At 43.9% G+C, this 16,727-nt stretch overlaps 1 protein-coding gene across 1 annotated transcript in view; it reads right to left on the bottom strand.

The window, feature by feature from the left end:
• WTIP (WT1 interacting protein) overlaps positions 1-16,727 on the bottom strand; it is an 85,391-nt gene that overhangs the window by 45,291 nt on the left and 23,373 nt on the right. Inside the window, exon 2 of the mRNA XM_065641107.1 lies at positions 6,345-6,446. Within this exon, the coding sequence (XP_065497179.1) occupies positions 6,345-6,446 (102 nt within the window). The remainder of the gene's footprint in view (positions 1-6,344; positions 6,447-16,727) is intronic.

Genomic DNA, 16,727 nt, shown 5'->3' with positions numbered 1-16,727 from the left:
TCTCAGTTACACGTCTACACAAACCGCAGCCTTAACAGCATGTACAGCAGATCCTTCAGTCCTTTTCCCTAACCAAGCTCTCACCTCTCCAAAGCGCTTGGCTTTTCCTGTGAATCACACCTCAAAGTAACTGCCCCACACGCAGTGCGTCAGGACCCACCGCCAGCTCCAGTTGCGGCCCGGAAACCACCAAACACTCAGGTGGCCGTGAATTCAATCCGAATGCGGGGTCTGAGTCGGGGATGAGTAACAACTGCGGTTATGCAAGCTGAGGGCATGCAGCTCTCACGCTCCAGGCCACGGGGGTCGGGGAGGAATGTTCCCACATGCACAGCGCTGAATCACCCGCTGGCTCGTCTTCCCCTGAGCACCAGGTATTAGCCAACGGCTCTGGCAGGGCTACAGACCAAAAATCCCAAAATTCCAGTCTGCTCCGGTCCAACAGTATGTGGTTAGAAAATGGCAGGGAAAAGTGTGCAAGGACATTAGCAAACCAGCAGACTTTCACTCCCTTGCAGCAGTACTCATTAGCTCCCCTGCCTGCAGTGTTCTGGTTGTGCTTGCTGGGTGCTCAGAATCGCCACGTGAGGCCACGGCAGCCAGGTGAACAGATACCGAACCTGCAGCGGCGTCACCTAAGCCAGCCACGAGGCACTGCAGAGTTAGAAGGCACTGACATCCACACACGTATTTGTACCACCGTGATTAACAACTCTAACACTGGTGGACACACAGTGTAGGGCTTATAGATTTGACACTGATTTTGGTTTTCTTCTACGTGAAAATCACATTCACAGAGAATTTAATTTAAGGAAACGGAGCAAGTACTGGCAGTGTGCAATTTGGATGCAATGACTCACGCCAAACTTATAAATATGCTGTGGGGACATAACAAATATGAATTGAAAATGAACCTTCCACTGGGAATGTGGCTATTTTAAAAACTCACCAACTGCTGATAAATACACATTGAAGGGACACAGCTCCCTTAAGATGTTCTGTGCCTCACTACCACCAAGTGCAAACAAAGGTTCAACCCGGGGCAGCAAATACACAAAAGCCCATTTCCAGTGTCACAAGGAACCTCTCCCTACAAGTCGGGACATGAGTGATCTCCTATTAATAGACATCTACATCCAGCAGCACTGAGCGGCTTCGGTCAGAAGGGACCTGTTGTCTCTGAGACCCGATAGGAGTGAAAAGGCAGCTTGCATCCACAACCATGAACCAATTCCCCTTGCACATCAGCTGGAGGGCACGGGCTAATTCAGAACTGCTCTTTATACCTCCAGGGTAACAATACCTACTGCTACACTTGTCCCACTTGGGCCTTTCAAAACGGCAGTGCTGTCAGCCCTCGCTGTGATCCTTATCCTTCTCTTAGAGGCTTGTAGCAACGAGCTTGTAAAGTCTGGACAAAGGCCAGCGCTGAGGCAGCAGCAGTGCCAGTAATCAACTGAACTGCAATGCCTTTATGAGCTGTCCCTTAAAATTAAACTGCTGTATGAAACCCCCATGAGTGCTCCAGTCTGATCAATAGCTACCAGGTAAGAAATGTGCCGCATACCTCTGGGATTATACAGTTTGCTTTAGGCTTCTGATTGATCTTGCAGTGATTTCCTGTGCCTTAAAACCAGTGGCAAAAGTGCAAATTAAAGACGAATGGCATGCTCAAACATTTGCCTTCATGTAAGAGAGCAGAACGTGTTCCTGGTTTTTATGGTGAAATACGTCTCAGCTTTGACAATAGGGAGATTTAAATCCTTAGCTCTGCAAAGTTCATTCCCTGCCCATCTCCTACACCCTCAGAGTAACAAATACCAGACCGATATTCCTCACTGTAAAGATTTATCTTACTGCAGTTTCTACAATTATTGCCGCTGGATTAAAATTTTCAGCCTGAAAAGATGCTGTGTGGCATTATGATCTGCAAACTGGAGGGACCTGATAAGTTATCTTCTGTAATGAGTATCAAATAGAGTCCATTAATTCCTGCAGCTGATCATCTGCACTTAGAGCACACAAGCGATCTGGCATTATTGCAACTATTCTTCAAGAAATCCTGACATGCTCTGAAATACTACTAAGAGGAATTAGATTATGAGCTTTTCAGGCAGACATTTTTCAGCTCTTGTCTTCCACAAGCAAAATCTGCCACTGAACTCCTGCCAAAACTAAAATTTTACACTTAACAGAAGGGACAGTGTATGTAGTTGCTTGAATTCATCTCTGTTATTTAAGATTCAGCAAAGCATGCTCACATATGAGTCATATAATATATTGAAGCACATGTCTGAGTGTTTTGCTGAATCAAGGCCTAAAAGAGGTTCCACTGGTGTTAAGGCTGAGAGAGGATTTGAATCTACATTTAAAAACCATCCTAACAAGCTTCAGTTGTTTTCTCTAAGAGATTGTGGATAAAGATCTACATTGAACTACTTGATCTCAGGGAAATCAGATCACTTTAGCTTTTACATTACCTGAAGAGAACTATCTAACCTATGAAGTAAAGCTAACTGAAGAGCACGGCTTTTTGCAGAAAGCAATCAGGGTTTACACAGAGACATAACAAAAATTAACTGACAAAGTTCTGAGATGCTGAACTTGCTCAGTTACAGGAGCGAGGCTCGACTAAAGCCCACTAAACACATTTAAGAGGCAGAAATGCAGCACATGAAAGGTGCCTCTTAGGTCATTTACTTTTCCTTTCCATTCTTCTTTTGACCTCAGCTCACTGGTGAGATTTCCTTTTTTTGAGGAGATCCTGTGCAACTCTGAATCAACATGTTACTGAGTTTTATCCCAAAATTGCCAGAACCTAGGAATACAGTGAAGAGATTTACCATCTGAGCATTTTACCAAAACATCTAAAGGGGATGAAAGTCTCCTGTTTATTAACTTCACAGAGGTGCCTGCATCTGTGAGCATATTTTATGTTTTCCTCTCAATTACAAGCAACACAAACTCTCCCGCAATGGTGTGATGTGCAATGGTGGGGCTCAAAAAAGACAGCACCGGCATAAGCACTGTGCACCCCTGGAAGGCGCAGGATGGCCCGTTTTGCCCTTTTCAACCAGGGCACCCTGACCGATGGCACTTTGCGCTGAAACCAAAGTTGAACTCAAAGAAGTGCCTAAGAAAGGACTCCGACTGAGGCAGAATTTCCTATTGAGGGTCTCTTGCCGCTTCTCTGCGTAACTGCACTTGTCTCCACTCACTATCACATTTCAGCCTGAGTGGTCTCCAAACCACAACTTTTCCCAAGGATTTGAAATATATATATTTCTTTTATTTTTTAATTGTAACTGTTTAAGTATTGGGCCCTTATCTTAATCAAATGTCTTCAGGTACAGAATTTTTATTCTTTGGTTACAGCCTTCTACTTTCTAGATCTGTTATACTGAAAATAAGACTGATAACTGCTGGAGGAGAGTTTGGATCATTCTTGTTATTTGGAAAAAAAAGAGTAAAAAAGAAGGGCAAGCTTGCACTCCTACTCCCTCTCAGATTTTAAAGTCTACATAGGAACTAGTGCATAGGAACCGCTGTAGGCAGAGCATACTAACACACTTCTCTGCTCTCCTGTCAAAGGCTCAGAAGGAGCATTAGTCTGTGTGTTGTGACCTCTTGCCTAACAAAGGTTCACCCGGTTACCTACATATTGAATCTAAAAGTTTGGCTCAACTTAAAACACTTTCCAAAGAGACATTTGGTCTTAATTTGAAAACAAAAATAGAGAATCTGCCACTTCTCTTGCTATTTCATTCCAGCAGTTAATCATCCTCATTGTACAAAAACTGTCTTTGATTTCCTATTTGAATTGTGTAATTTCAGCCTGTAGAAAAGATCTCTCTTGTGTTTGTCTCTAGTAAGTATGAGAACACTTTCTAATGCTGTTTTTTAGTAAAAGTATTTACGAGCTCCAGCCACATGCCCCTCCCATCATTTCTGCTACTCAAATTACACTAGGCTCTCCCATTTTCTGCTGCCTTTAATCATCTGTGTAACTCCTTCTGGGCCCTGTCTAGTTTTTCCTCATCTCTTTAGGGGTGGGCACCGAAACTAGAGTGCAGAATTCTCACCTGGGTCCCACCAATGTCACACTCAAGGCAAAATGAACTCCCTGTTCATGAACTGCAGCACTATGAGAAGTTTGCATGTGGTTGATGGTACGAGATGTACTGTAAGGCCTTTTCAGAAGCACAGTCCAGGATGCAGTTCCCATAGGTAACTCACACACCCCATTCCCAAGGTCTGCATCTACTGGCCCCGTCCTGAATCACTCTGGTTTTCCCAAAGACTGCTCAGTCTCAAATAAAGTGAGAAACCAAAGAATTAATGCAACACCCCCTTTTCAGCTATGCTCATTTTGATACTATTCCGGAGCTGGGTGGAGGTGAAAAGCTCTGCTCACATGTAGCTGAACTTAAGCTTTGATCAAGTTTTTCTACCCACGCTCAGGCACTCCTGCCACATCAGCAACACATCCACCTTTTCAATGCCTAAAATAAGTCCACACACATTCCCTTTTCAACGGGATTGTATCAGAGGTTGCAGACAGAAGGAACCCAAGCCCTTCTTGCAAAACATCCTGGTGGGGGATAGCTGGGCCCTGCAGCCCATGTGCAGTACAGCGAGGGGCTAAGACAACCTGGAGCACCGTTTCCTCGTGCATGTGCGTGACTCACGGAAAACCATCTGAATCACTAAATTCCGCTGGCACTGTGCGGTGGGGAAAAACTACGCTCTGAACAGACATGTCTCAAGTTGCCCTACAGTAGATATACACTGGCCACACACGCCTCACCAGGACAGTCAGAAAAGCTTGTTGTGCTTTTGAAGAATTACGTTGTGTTTGTATTTTGCTGTTAAAATACACTCCTCGGCCCTTATACATTCTTCTAAGGAACAGAGTGACCTGTGTACAGACCCCTGCGGTAACAAACGCATATCCTGACTACTTAAAAAACCCACGCCTGCCCCAGAGAGGAAGCTGGAATTCACCCATGCAATTAGGTTAGGTTAATGTTGGCAATGAGCGGATAGATATTATCCAATATCACATTTTGTAATCCTGTGTTAAGCAGGATGCTGTTCACTTCATGAGCCAACAAAACAGCTACTCATTCCCTGTCAGACTTGAGCAAAGTCAAGAATCATCCCTGAAGGTTTGAGACAAGTTTATTCCAGAACCTGGTCATGGTCCAGAGTCATTTATAAAGGTCACTAAATTCCACATTCAGGTTCTAGGTTTCTTTAAACCAATATTTATCTGGACAAATCTCAGGAGAAAAGACAACACTTCTTTCACAAGTCAACTTTACAATGGTCTTTTCATTATCAATGTCTTTAGTTCTATACCAATAATCTTTTGCTCTTTTTCTAATCCTTATTATAAACAATTCGTGCTCGGCATGTGCTGTTCAGAGTAAATATTTTGCTGTGTAAATGTATAACAACAAGATCTTCAACATCCAGGCAAATATTTTCATATATTAGGAATGGAAATAATTGTGTGGGCATATCAAGAAAAATTACCTGACTCCTGAAAATTGAGCTCTCATACTTCCCTTGAACTTGGTGGGAATTTGTGAGCTCTCAGCAGTTTCTGACAAGACAGTGAGAAAGTTTCCAACTAAACTTCACAATGCTTGACTTAAAGCAAACACTTCTGAAAGTGTTGCCCTGAATTTTCCAAGTCCTGTTTCCCGTGGCAAAGCCCTGAATAGAATGCAATACTTTCAGATGTGTTCGGATTAGAAGAGAAACCTGAAAAGGTCCTGAGAACAAGGAGGAGACAGTGATTTATCTCCAAGTTTTCCTTTAAAAAATAAAATATTGCAACAGCTTAAGGTGTTTCAACACACAGTTTCTATTTGTTCTTATCACACTCAAACATAACAGAAAATTTTTGAGCATTAGGTATCTATAGAAATGACAAGTATACATGCTTGAGTTGCATTTGCAAACAGAAAGTGAGGGAAAATATGGTTTTGGCTGCACAAATTTTATTGTTTTTCTGTAAAAATGATAAACACATATTACAGTTCCATAAACACGAGTGATTTAAAGTATGTAGTGCTTATAACAGCCAGGTTGAAGCCATTTTGTAAATGCAGCCCTTAAAACAACCAAATACTACTTTTCTGGGATGATGCTTAGAGAAAACACCATTGAACACTTACAGATGGCAAATAAAAAACAACTTTTGAAGCTGGAGTCTTGCATGGGCATTTTGCCTCAGGAAGCAGGCAAGATTAAGCCTCACTTTGTACACTGATTGATAAAGTAATATATATTACAAAAAGAAGCCACTTAGTAAGGCTATGGTAGATCTGACTTACCACAAGAGCAGCACGTGAAGCAGTTGGTATGATAGAGGTTACCCATTGCTTGGCAAGCCTGGCTTGCTCCATAGACACCTTTTCCACATTTTATACAAATACCTACAAAGCAGAAAGAGAATGGAAGTTAGAATCCTCCGCAGCCCCTAGAAACAGCTCCAGGCTGTTGAGTCACAAGACTCATGATACCCCCATCAGGCCCAAAATCGATGAACTCCTCACCCTGAATAGATTCAAGTACACAAAACAGTAACAGGTGACTTGAGTGAAACAAATGCACAGAAATTAACCCAAAATAAAAGGATGGGGGAAAGAAAGCCTCTGCTGGTGTTTCAATGCATGGAGACTGAGTCCGGCTAAACACAGAAATCCAAAGGAGGCAAATGCAGCGAGAGGGGACAGAAAATCTGCACACTCCCTAGAAATAACTCCATTCGCCCCGCCAGTAATTCAGTGCGACTTTCATGACTAGGTGCTCTACCATAATACATTCAATAATCGGCAATAAAACACCAGCTCATTCCAAAACCAAAAGACTTCTCTTTGCCCCTCTCCAGCAATGCAACGTCAACAGCCACGCAGTACCAGGAAAACGGGTCTGTCGGTCACGTTTAATAATTGTTTAACTTTCCACGAACAGTAGTATGTAACCTCAAAAACATAACCTGGCACCTTACAAAACAGGAGAGCAAGGTGTCTACCTTCCTTATGGTCTAAGGGCAAAAACTGTGGCTGGCAGTTTTGCTTCAGTGGGGTGATAAATTCACCTTCGCTGATCGAGCGAGCTCTTGGTGATGCCGGGGATGACTCCATGACGTCTGCATGAGACCCAAGTACAAAGCTCCAGTGTAGCGCTGGCAAAGTCAGTGGTGAGCTCCAGGCACGCAGCCTCACAGGAAAGGTCATGATTTCAACAAGCTCCACACACAGGGGTTTTTGGGGTGTTGTTTTCTTTGGTTTTAAAAAGCTTTTCCCTCGTAGTTATAGCTTTAAGAGTCTTCTGCCTATGCATTTATTCCTATCTATGTACAATCCCTCTTTTCAAACCAGGGCAGGGGGATAATTCAAGAATCACTTTGCTTCCATATCCCCACAAAGAGGAAATTAAATGCTGGAGAACCTATGCCGTTCTGTCACTTGCTCAGGACCATCGACTAAGTTTTTCTGAGATGTCCGTTAGTCTCTATTAGATTGTAGCAGGATGGTACATCTCAAGACAAGGTTGCATAATTTTTAAAACACTACAGCATAAAATAAAAATTGAGATCTTTGCCTCATGCAGCTCTATAATGAAGCTGATGTGCTCCATGTGCTGTTTGAGGCCCTGTTTCTACAAATGCACGCACGAGCTTAGCATTAATCATTAGCATCAACAAAACTGCTAATATACTTAAGGGTCTAGGAACTCAAGAACTACAAAACTGAGCTTTAATCATCCCGAATTCTCCCCCACTGTGCTGTGAACATTTTATACACACAAACACACAGAAAATATAAATGCGGACTGCTTGTGGGGGGAAATTAGCGTATTATGAACTAGTAGAAACTTTAATAGCAGAACGAACAAAGTTAGGCTAACAAAGCGCTTGGTGTCTCAGTTCGGTTTCCATGGGGTTTGCTTTTATTCACTCCCGGTATATGAACTGGCCTAAGCTGCCACGCCATGGGGACAGAAGGGCTGTTTGTCCCTGGCAGGTACATGTACAGAGATGAGTAAGCCTGGCAGGAGAGCAGCACCCCGGCACCCAGCTTCTCAGCCAGGAAACAGCCACCGGCACCGTGACGCCCACAAATACCTCTGCCCATCCCCAGCTATCCAAGACACATTTTAAACATCATTTCTGAAACCAAACTGTTTCAGTTCAGTGCAGCAGTAATACAGCCACCTGCACGGGCTGTGTAGTGTGATCAGTTTAAATGGGATTCCGTCAAGTTAAAAAAATATTATATTTGAGGAAAAAATCTTCCTATGCTATTAATATTCAAATATGGAAAGACCTTTCATAAATCATGGGTTTCTTGGTGTTTCTACCTTTTAACTCCTTCAGTTCAAATCACGAAGAGAGATGAGCCTTTCATTCAACTAGTTCAACATTCTGGCACAATGTTGCCATTTTGGACCATGAGCACATTTTCCAAAATGGAACAATAATTTTAAAAAACAAGAAAACCATTAATAATAGATTGAAAAAAAATCCTAAACATGAGTACAGCATTCCAGTGAAGCAGGAACTAGAGCGTGTTTCAAAGAGATTGACCCAATTGCAGAGATACAGCGATTTCAAATTGGGTCCATCTTCTTGAAACATGATCTATAACTTTAATATTACCAGGTAACAATGTCCCAAGCTAAACCTGTGCTAGCAACTAGCTGCCAGCTAGCTCAATCGGTTCATTGCAAACAAAGTATTGAGAAAATGCTGGTCCTCAGGCTCGCTCAGCTCTGGTATAGGAAATGGGAATTTCAGAATATTTGTTGCCTTATCCAAGGCTGTTATGTCTATTTATTTATTTGTAACCGAAGGTTACAAAAAAGTTCTGCTATTTGCCATGAGTTAATAGTTAACTGCTGCTCAAAGATGGCTATTGATTACTGTGGACACTGATTGGAAAAGGCATCCCGTCTGCCAGCAGCCGCGGGACCTGCTCCCAGCAGCGCAGCACCCGCAGACCTGCTCCCTGCCCCACCACACACCACAAGCTCCGCAATAACCCCGGTCCCGCCGGCCCTGGGGCAGCGGGGGCGCACACCCAGCAGGGAACAGGGGGTCACGCCAGAAATGAGCCACCTGTTACTTCAGCATCAGGTCTTGCCATGATGTTTCAGTTACCTGCACCCTTCCTGCTCAGCTTTTCATGCTGAATGTGTACTGGGGACTGGCAGCTATTGATAACCTGTATGACTGTGAGATCTACCTTTTCCTATTTACACTTAGTATCACTCAAAGAGGAGCAGAAATCCAGAGTCCATAATCCTCTGGCATTTCTGTCTATGAGCTCTCAGACGTAAATCTACTACAGCCATGAACTGCTTTGATAAATGAAGTTATTGCCTCATTTCTTTGCCAATGCTCCACTGAACCATCATAAGCAAACGAAGGATTTATTGTGGATGTTAAATTTACACTGGCCTCTCCAGCAAGTGATTAGTTATGAGCAGCTGTCAGTTTGTTAACTCATTTTCTCTAAGACACTACTAATTAACTCCAGGAATGAATGACCACAGAAATGATTACCATACTAAAAAAAGTGCATGTATAATTTCAAAAGTGTATTTTGGAAAATACATATGCAGCTGTGGTGTGAGTATAGTGTGAGCTCATAACTGCCAAGGAAAAGCACTGATTACATGGCTGTTCAGGTCTGATTTTCCACCAGCCACAGCCCAGACTGCACACTGCAAGCTTGTGAAAGACTTGACATAATAGCTACAGCACTTTTTTTTTTTTCCCCTCCAATTTAATTCCAAAGCTTGTTACACCGCCTATGAAGAACATTCTGTTACAGAGCAAGCATGTCGCATTTCTGACACTTCACTTGACATGACTTCAGATCAACTGTTGCAGCCTTTATGTGATTCCTTGCCCCTCCTGACACCTCTATTCTAAGCACCCAACTGTGCCTCCAGTTCTTTAACACATCAGCTGTTTTATTTCCACTCAGGTCATCAGCCCTCCTACAGGTCTGGTGTCTCTCTTTAGCTGTTATAAGATGTTGCATATACTCAAAGTTTGCATAAAGGTTGGCTGAGCAGAACACAGCATCACAGCATTCCTTCGCTGCAGTCAAGAGATGTTTGCACCCTCACGCAGTGTTTAACCAAACATCAGAGACTGAACAAACATACTCTGTGGACCACAGCAAAAGACCATCAACAAAAACAACACTAGAAAGAGAAGGAGCTCCCAGAGACTCCCCGGCTGGAGTTGGCTACAGCACATCGTCAGTGCTCCCCGTACCTTTCACCTGTCTGCTTCACCGAGCTTTACCGTGTCAGTCAGAAGAACATCTCGGGATGCAACCAGGCAAGCCTCCAGCACTGCACGGCAACACAGCCATCAGAAACACAATGCTCTCTAAGTAACTCATGCATTAGCAAAATACCAGTATCAGCACCAGGTAAAAATAAGATAGGTATTTTCTGACATAGTCGACTTTTGCTGCAGATGCAGGAGATGGAAAGCAATGCATTATAACAAGCAAAGGTGTCAATAACAACCTAGAAAAGATATTAAAGCTATAGGATTTTTGTTTTGCCTGCTATAATTTACTTGTAAGAGTTCCCTGTAGCAGCCTAGGCCTTAGAAAAAGTGCGGTTTGGGACCTGTACATCAAATTCTAGGATGCTCTTTTGATGATGCCAGTATAGGCTAGTACTTATACAGACTTCACCAGGTACTCAGAATTGCAAAAAAAGCAATAGGCAAAGTTTAAATGCAGTACATCTAATGGCACATATATAACCACCTTTTGGCCAAGCTTTGTTCTCAGATAGATGTGGAACTCAGCCTGTGCCTAATGCCATCCTCACTTAACCTCAAGTCAAGGGTTTAGTACAAATGCCAAGAAAAATGGTACCATACGGCCTCTCAACTTCAGTTCGCAGGAGCTGTGTGAGTCGGAGGGAGAATTTGGCTATTGCACGCCTCGACTGTGCACAGCTTAGGGATGAGCTGCAGCTTTACTGTCTTGCAGCCACACCGTATCTCCAGGATAACTGCTACATGTTGCCTACAGTAGGAAACAACCAAGCCCTGTCGTCAAGAGTTATGGTAAAGCTAAAATTAACAACTAACACATGGCACAGATTACTCCCTCCCTGCCTCTGCAGTTCTGCTCATGCTGCAGTGCTGGGAAAAGGGTGGATGAACATCACACTTGGCTACTACAAAATCCCCTGTTCCTCTCTTGGACTGGAAAAGATCATCTCTGCTTAAGTCCCCAACAAGCCTTTTCACACCTGTGGCCTAGGCAAGGTGCAGGGAAAGGAAAACCTACAGCCATGGAGCAGGAAGAACAAAGGAGGAGGAAAGCCTTAGATCAGCTCAAGAAATCGAATTGCAGCAATAGATGCCACTGCAGGAGCAGGAGGGCTGTGGAGGGGCTGCTCCAGACACCTGCGGGTGCCATTGGCCACGGGAGGTATTCCCACGTGGGCTAGTTTTACATAGGGTGTTGCTACTACCTTTAAAAAAATACTCTGCTGAGAAGCTGGGTAAACAGTGAAGCACGAGAGCTGCCCTGAGCCCAGGCAGCCCTGTCACTGCCGCAGCAGGACCTGCCCGAGCTGATGGCAGCTACTGTGCAGACGTCCTGGACTGCGGCAGCTGGGATGCTGAGAGGTGACTTCAGGCAAGAAGAATGCTCCCTCCCCTCCAACAGCCGCAGGAGGAGGGATCTTCCGACACACACGTCATCTCTCAGAGGCAGACAGCAGAAACGAGGCACCTACAACGGGGTGCGGGGCAGGTCCTCTCCCCACAGCCGGGCAGGGGGAGGGAGGCAGCCTGGAAACCCTCCCAGCCCTCACCACCACAGGTAGCTCTCGCTGGAGGGCTTTGGCACCTGGCAGACGCCTGGCAAATGTACCAAGGCTTGAATACCCAACATAAAATACAGTCTGGTTTCTAGAAGTTATAAAAAAAAAAAAAGTATATCCTGGACATGCTCAGCAGCAATGCAACAATTGCATGAAGACCTGGCCTAAGACGTCTTGTGATAGGAACGATGGAGGGGCTGTCTGGGTAAGCTACCAGCACTGCCCTCTCCCCCTAGGAAGACCAGAAGACACCACAACTTGAATTAAGGTTTAAAAGGACAGACTAAAATAAGTGAGAAACGCTCAAGCAAATATTTCAAGCTCCCATCCCAAGCCAGAGCCCATCCACACTTGGCAATGCAACATCCCACAGCCAGGAGGGACCTGATCCCATCCAGTAACACAGCTCTGGCTTGCAAATACCCGTGCACTCGCCACGGTGACCACGCTGGAGGCTGGAGTAGGTTAAACTGGAGGAAGATGAGCCACAGCACCTAACACAAATCACAGCTTAAGCAAAGCAAGACAAGAAGCAGGCTGTGGATGATGAAGCTTCTTGCTGTCATTGTTAAGCCTCACCAAGATTGTCCCCAACCTTGCTTTCCTCCTTAAACAAAGAAGGTAAAAAAACTCCACCAATAAACTACCTAGGCCCTTAAGATAGGATTCCGCTGCCTTAAAAGGATCTCCATCACTTCAGTACCTCCTACATGAGGCTTTACTCAACACATAGGCTTGGAGCAGGAGGGATGTGCGTGTAGAACTTACTCAGAAAAAGCAAAGTTTGAGATTAGTTTATGTGTGGTTACAAATCTGGTGAAGTTCAGATTCAGTGGAAGCTTTGTAGAAGCAAGTTCCAGGGTCCAACTCCAGCTCCTTTCACTACCTCCACTGTGCTTATTGCTTAACAAGGCTGTGGCTCATGTAGGAGTTGCTGGGAGAGATCATGGCCACAAAGGGAGGCACTGAGACCAGTTCCAGGAATGACAGTGCTGATCAGGACACTGGTGCTGAGCTTTACCTGCCTGAGGGATCAGCACTTCCAGCAGGTCAGCAGGGTTTGGCCTCAGCATATACCAACTTGCTTCAGTAAATACATACACTGTTCTGTCAGAAACTTGTCAGAGTTTCAAATGAGGAGACAGGTGAGAATTTGGGAACACAGAAGGTTGTGGAAACAACTCTCAAACATCACTCTCCCAGAGTTCATACTTTAGCAGATAGGAGCCCAGGGCACGTCTGTGCTGGTGACTTAAACCATGGCAGCTCCAGGTCAGCACTGAGGAGTAGGAGATGTCACTGGAGCCAGTATCAGCTCTGATTAGCAGCTACTGGAAACTAAAAGGCTTTTGTTACTGTTAAAGCAGATCCACCCAGTTGCACAGTGAAAGCCTGAAGCTAGCATAGCAAATGCTTATTGCTTCATACAGTATGTGAAATTACTGCTCTGAACCATGAAACTACTGACACTATCTGCCCAGAGTTCACCCTGCCCCAGCCGCAGCCAGCGTGCCTCTGCGGAACTTCTCTTTGTGTGGATCTCCGACTCTGCCACGGAGCCTCCCAACAGCACAAGGCATATCACAGGACTATTGTTCTGCACAGTGTTTTAGTTACACTGACACTTGGTTTACAAATATTCATTCATTTCTCTGCTGCTTGATTTAGTGCATGGCAGCTCCAGGATGATTCATAATTCTCACTTGGCATTTATAGAAAGATCTTTTGCTACCGAGGCAATGAACTGGAAGACTTGAGTAGTTCTCGTGGCTGCTCTATGGTCTGCACCACTTTAGGTTGCTTTGTCTGTGATTCGGAACTCAGCTGACTGCTCAAGCTTCATGCTCAAGTTGACAAACACAGCACAAGGGGACTTGCAAATAACTTTAGCAACTGAATTACTGACCAAAAGGACGACAGTAGAAAATCCTGGTTCTAAAAGTACAGGATGTTTCAAAAAGATGGACCCAATTTGAAATCTGTTTCTTTGAAATTGGGTCCATCTTTTTGAAAAACCCTGCACCTTGTGATTACTGGGATTATCAAAGCAAAGGGACACATACGGCTTGGGGTGGGTGTGAAAGAGAGCACCACTGGGAATGAATGACTTGGAGGGAAAAGTGTGTCTACAAAGCTCCTTCCCTGCCCCACCGCTCAACATCTGAGCGTCTCACTGTGGACACGCATCCTCCTACAGCCCAAAGGGACTGGGTCAACAAGGCCTTTCAGCTCAAACCACGCTTGTCTTGCCAGGAACATAATGAGCGTGATCACATGTATAATTCAGCCTATTTGAGGAGCCTAAAACTTCTAGCACAGTGGCAGTAGCAATCAAGTGAAGACAGGTTAAGGCCAGCACAAACTTGAGCTTGTACAACCATTGGCAGAGGACAACACACCACCACATCCAGGGTCACCAGGCGAGCCTCACACAGCACGAGTGATGCTCCTGCAGGTCTCAGCTTCAGTCTAGAAAGATCTAACACCAACATCCGAAGCTTCCCCATGCTTCTGGGCAAATTTCTTGTTGAGAAGCTGGTGTCGAACACCAGGGGCATTCAGTCCAGCTGTGTGTTCATACTGATTTAGGAATAGGGTGGACCTTCACACCAAATATCCCAATAGAGTGGGCAACAGAAGTGGCAGTTCACAGATGGTGATAGAAATTTCTCAAAAAAAAAAAAAAAGGTTGCAAATGCACTCACACATAAACACATTTGGTTTTTAATGAACATGGATACTGTAATTTCCACCAGCGCTTTAATTTCTACAAGTTCATTTAGCTGGAGACCATCTGAGCTCTGGGATGAGACGCTTGTCCACACCATTGCTTTAAATTTACTGTGGCACAATAGCAAGTCCAGATTCTGACCTGCAAGTTTTATTTAAGCTGTTTCCAGTAGCAGGTTTATAGACATCAAGACAGTTTTATTACAGTAAATGAACAATAAATGAAATATTTAAAGCTTGTATTTTCATCGCCTTTCTTTTGTGCTAATACTGTACATTAATAATAGTATATCTACACATCGCAGATTTTCCTCTATAAATTACAGCAATCACTGTACAGAACCAGCAAACGACTATACTGTACCAGCCTCTTTTCCCAGTTTTGACTTCATTTTTCTTTAGCAAAGCATTTAGTTTGTCTGTATCTTGGCTCTTTTCTATATGAAATGAGAACCACTGGCACCTCTGTGGTCTTCAGAGAAAAAGACGGCTAACCCTTCTGAGATGACATGGCAAAGACAGAATCCATTTAAATACTTCAGTTTAGAAAAATCTGCAATGAGGTAACGAGCGATACTAAAAGCAAAAACAATGGAGCTCAGATACCCCAAACTCCACAGCACGTCAGACTTGACAACATCAGCTGCACAGACATCAAGTTGGAGAGACTTTTCATTACATTCTCCTGACAGTGCATGTATGAGTCATCACTCTAATATACGGCAGAAAAAGGTCATATATTACAGCTGCCTTCCTTGACATATTTGAAATGGGCTCATGATTAAACAGGGAGACTAGTCTAAAAGTTTCCAGGTGCACTTTTATATTTTCTTAGATAACGGTCTATTTCCAGAAGGAGCATGACAGTCTGGAAAAGGCACGGCATGACGTAACCATGCTTGGCCATCAGTTCAGCAGCTCCTTCCACCAGCAGCACCCAAGTGCCACACGTCCCCAGCAGCCCCGCAGAGGTGCTGCCCACACTGGCTCACTAGTTCTCACCTGCCGCATGGAGGTTCTTCATCATTTCCCAAAGTACAAATAGGTTTGCCTAAAACAAAAACGTGCATGTAGGTAGGCATGATACCAAGCTATTTTCAAAAGGATACAAAGCTATTTCGCTTAAGGAAAGCTGGGAATGACTTAAAAACCTTTGTCACCTCAACCCTCCGAATAATTTTTTTTTTCCTGTCACTGCAAATCAGGTTACTCGAGGATGCTTTGAGAACATGGGGAGGAGGGATATACCTTCCTGTAAGGAAAGATCTTAGTTCTAAAGTATTTCATTGGTGCAAAAGGAATTGCAGTTTTCACACTGTTGAAATTTGCCATTGGAATACATTATTAAATAAATGTGGTTATGTTATACATCATTTTAATGTGCTTTTCTCACTTTGCTTTTTTTGCTACTGACTTATTACTTGCTGCTTATTTCACATTTATTTTAAACTATGGAAATGATGTTAGACAAAACGCAAATCCAAGGGATTTTCTTATTCAAGTTCAAAATGGGTTGTATAGCAGCAGACAACTCGCAACATCAGCAATGCATTTGGTCCAGGAACTGCTAATGAACATACAGGGCAGCAGTGGTTCAAGAAGTTTCACAAAGGAGGGGAGAGCCTTGAAGATGAGGAGCGTAGTGGTTGCCACTGGAAGTTGACAATGACCAACTGAGAGCAATCATCGAAGCCGATCCTCTTTCAACTACACAAGAAGTTGCCGAAGAACTCAACGTTGACCGTTCTATGGTCATTCAGAATTTGAAGCAAATTAGAAATGTGAAAAAGCTCCTCATGAGTTGAATGAAAATCAGAACCAGTAATTTTGAAGTGTTGTCTTCTCTTATTCTATACAACAACAACAAACCATTTCTTAATCGGATTTTGACGTGCGATGAAAAGTGGATTGTATATGACAACCGGTGACTATCAGCTCAGCGGTTGGACCGAGAACCTCCAAAACACTTCCCAAAGCCAAAATTGCTCCAAAAAAAGGTCACAGTCACTGTTTGGTGATCTGCTGCTGGTCTCATCCACTCCAGCTTTCTGAATCCCAACAAAACCATTCCATCTGAGAAGTCTGCTCAGCAAATCAGTGAGATGCACTGAAAA

Source organism: Caloenas nicobarica, chromosome 9 (assembly GCF_036013445.1).
Source record: "Caloenas nicobarica isolate bCalNic1 chromosome 9, bCalNic1.hap1, whole genome shotgun sequence".
In the NCBI taxonomy this organism is placed as follows: Eukaryota; Metazoa; Chordata; class Aves; order Columbiformes; family Columbidae; genus Caloenas; species Caloenas nicobarica.
This window is presented reverse-complemented; position numbering and strand designations above follow the sequence as displayed.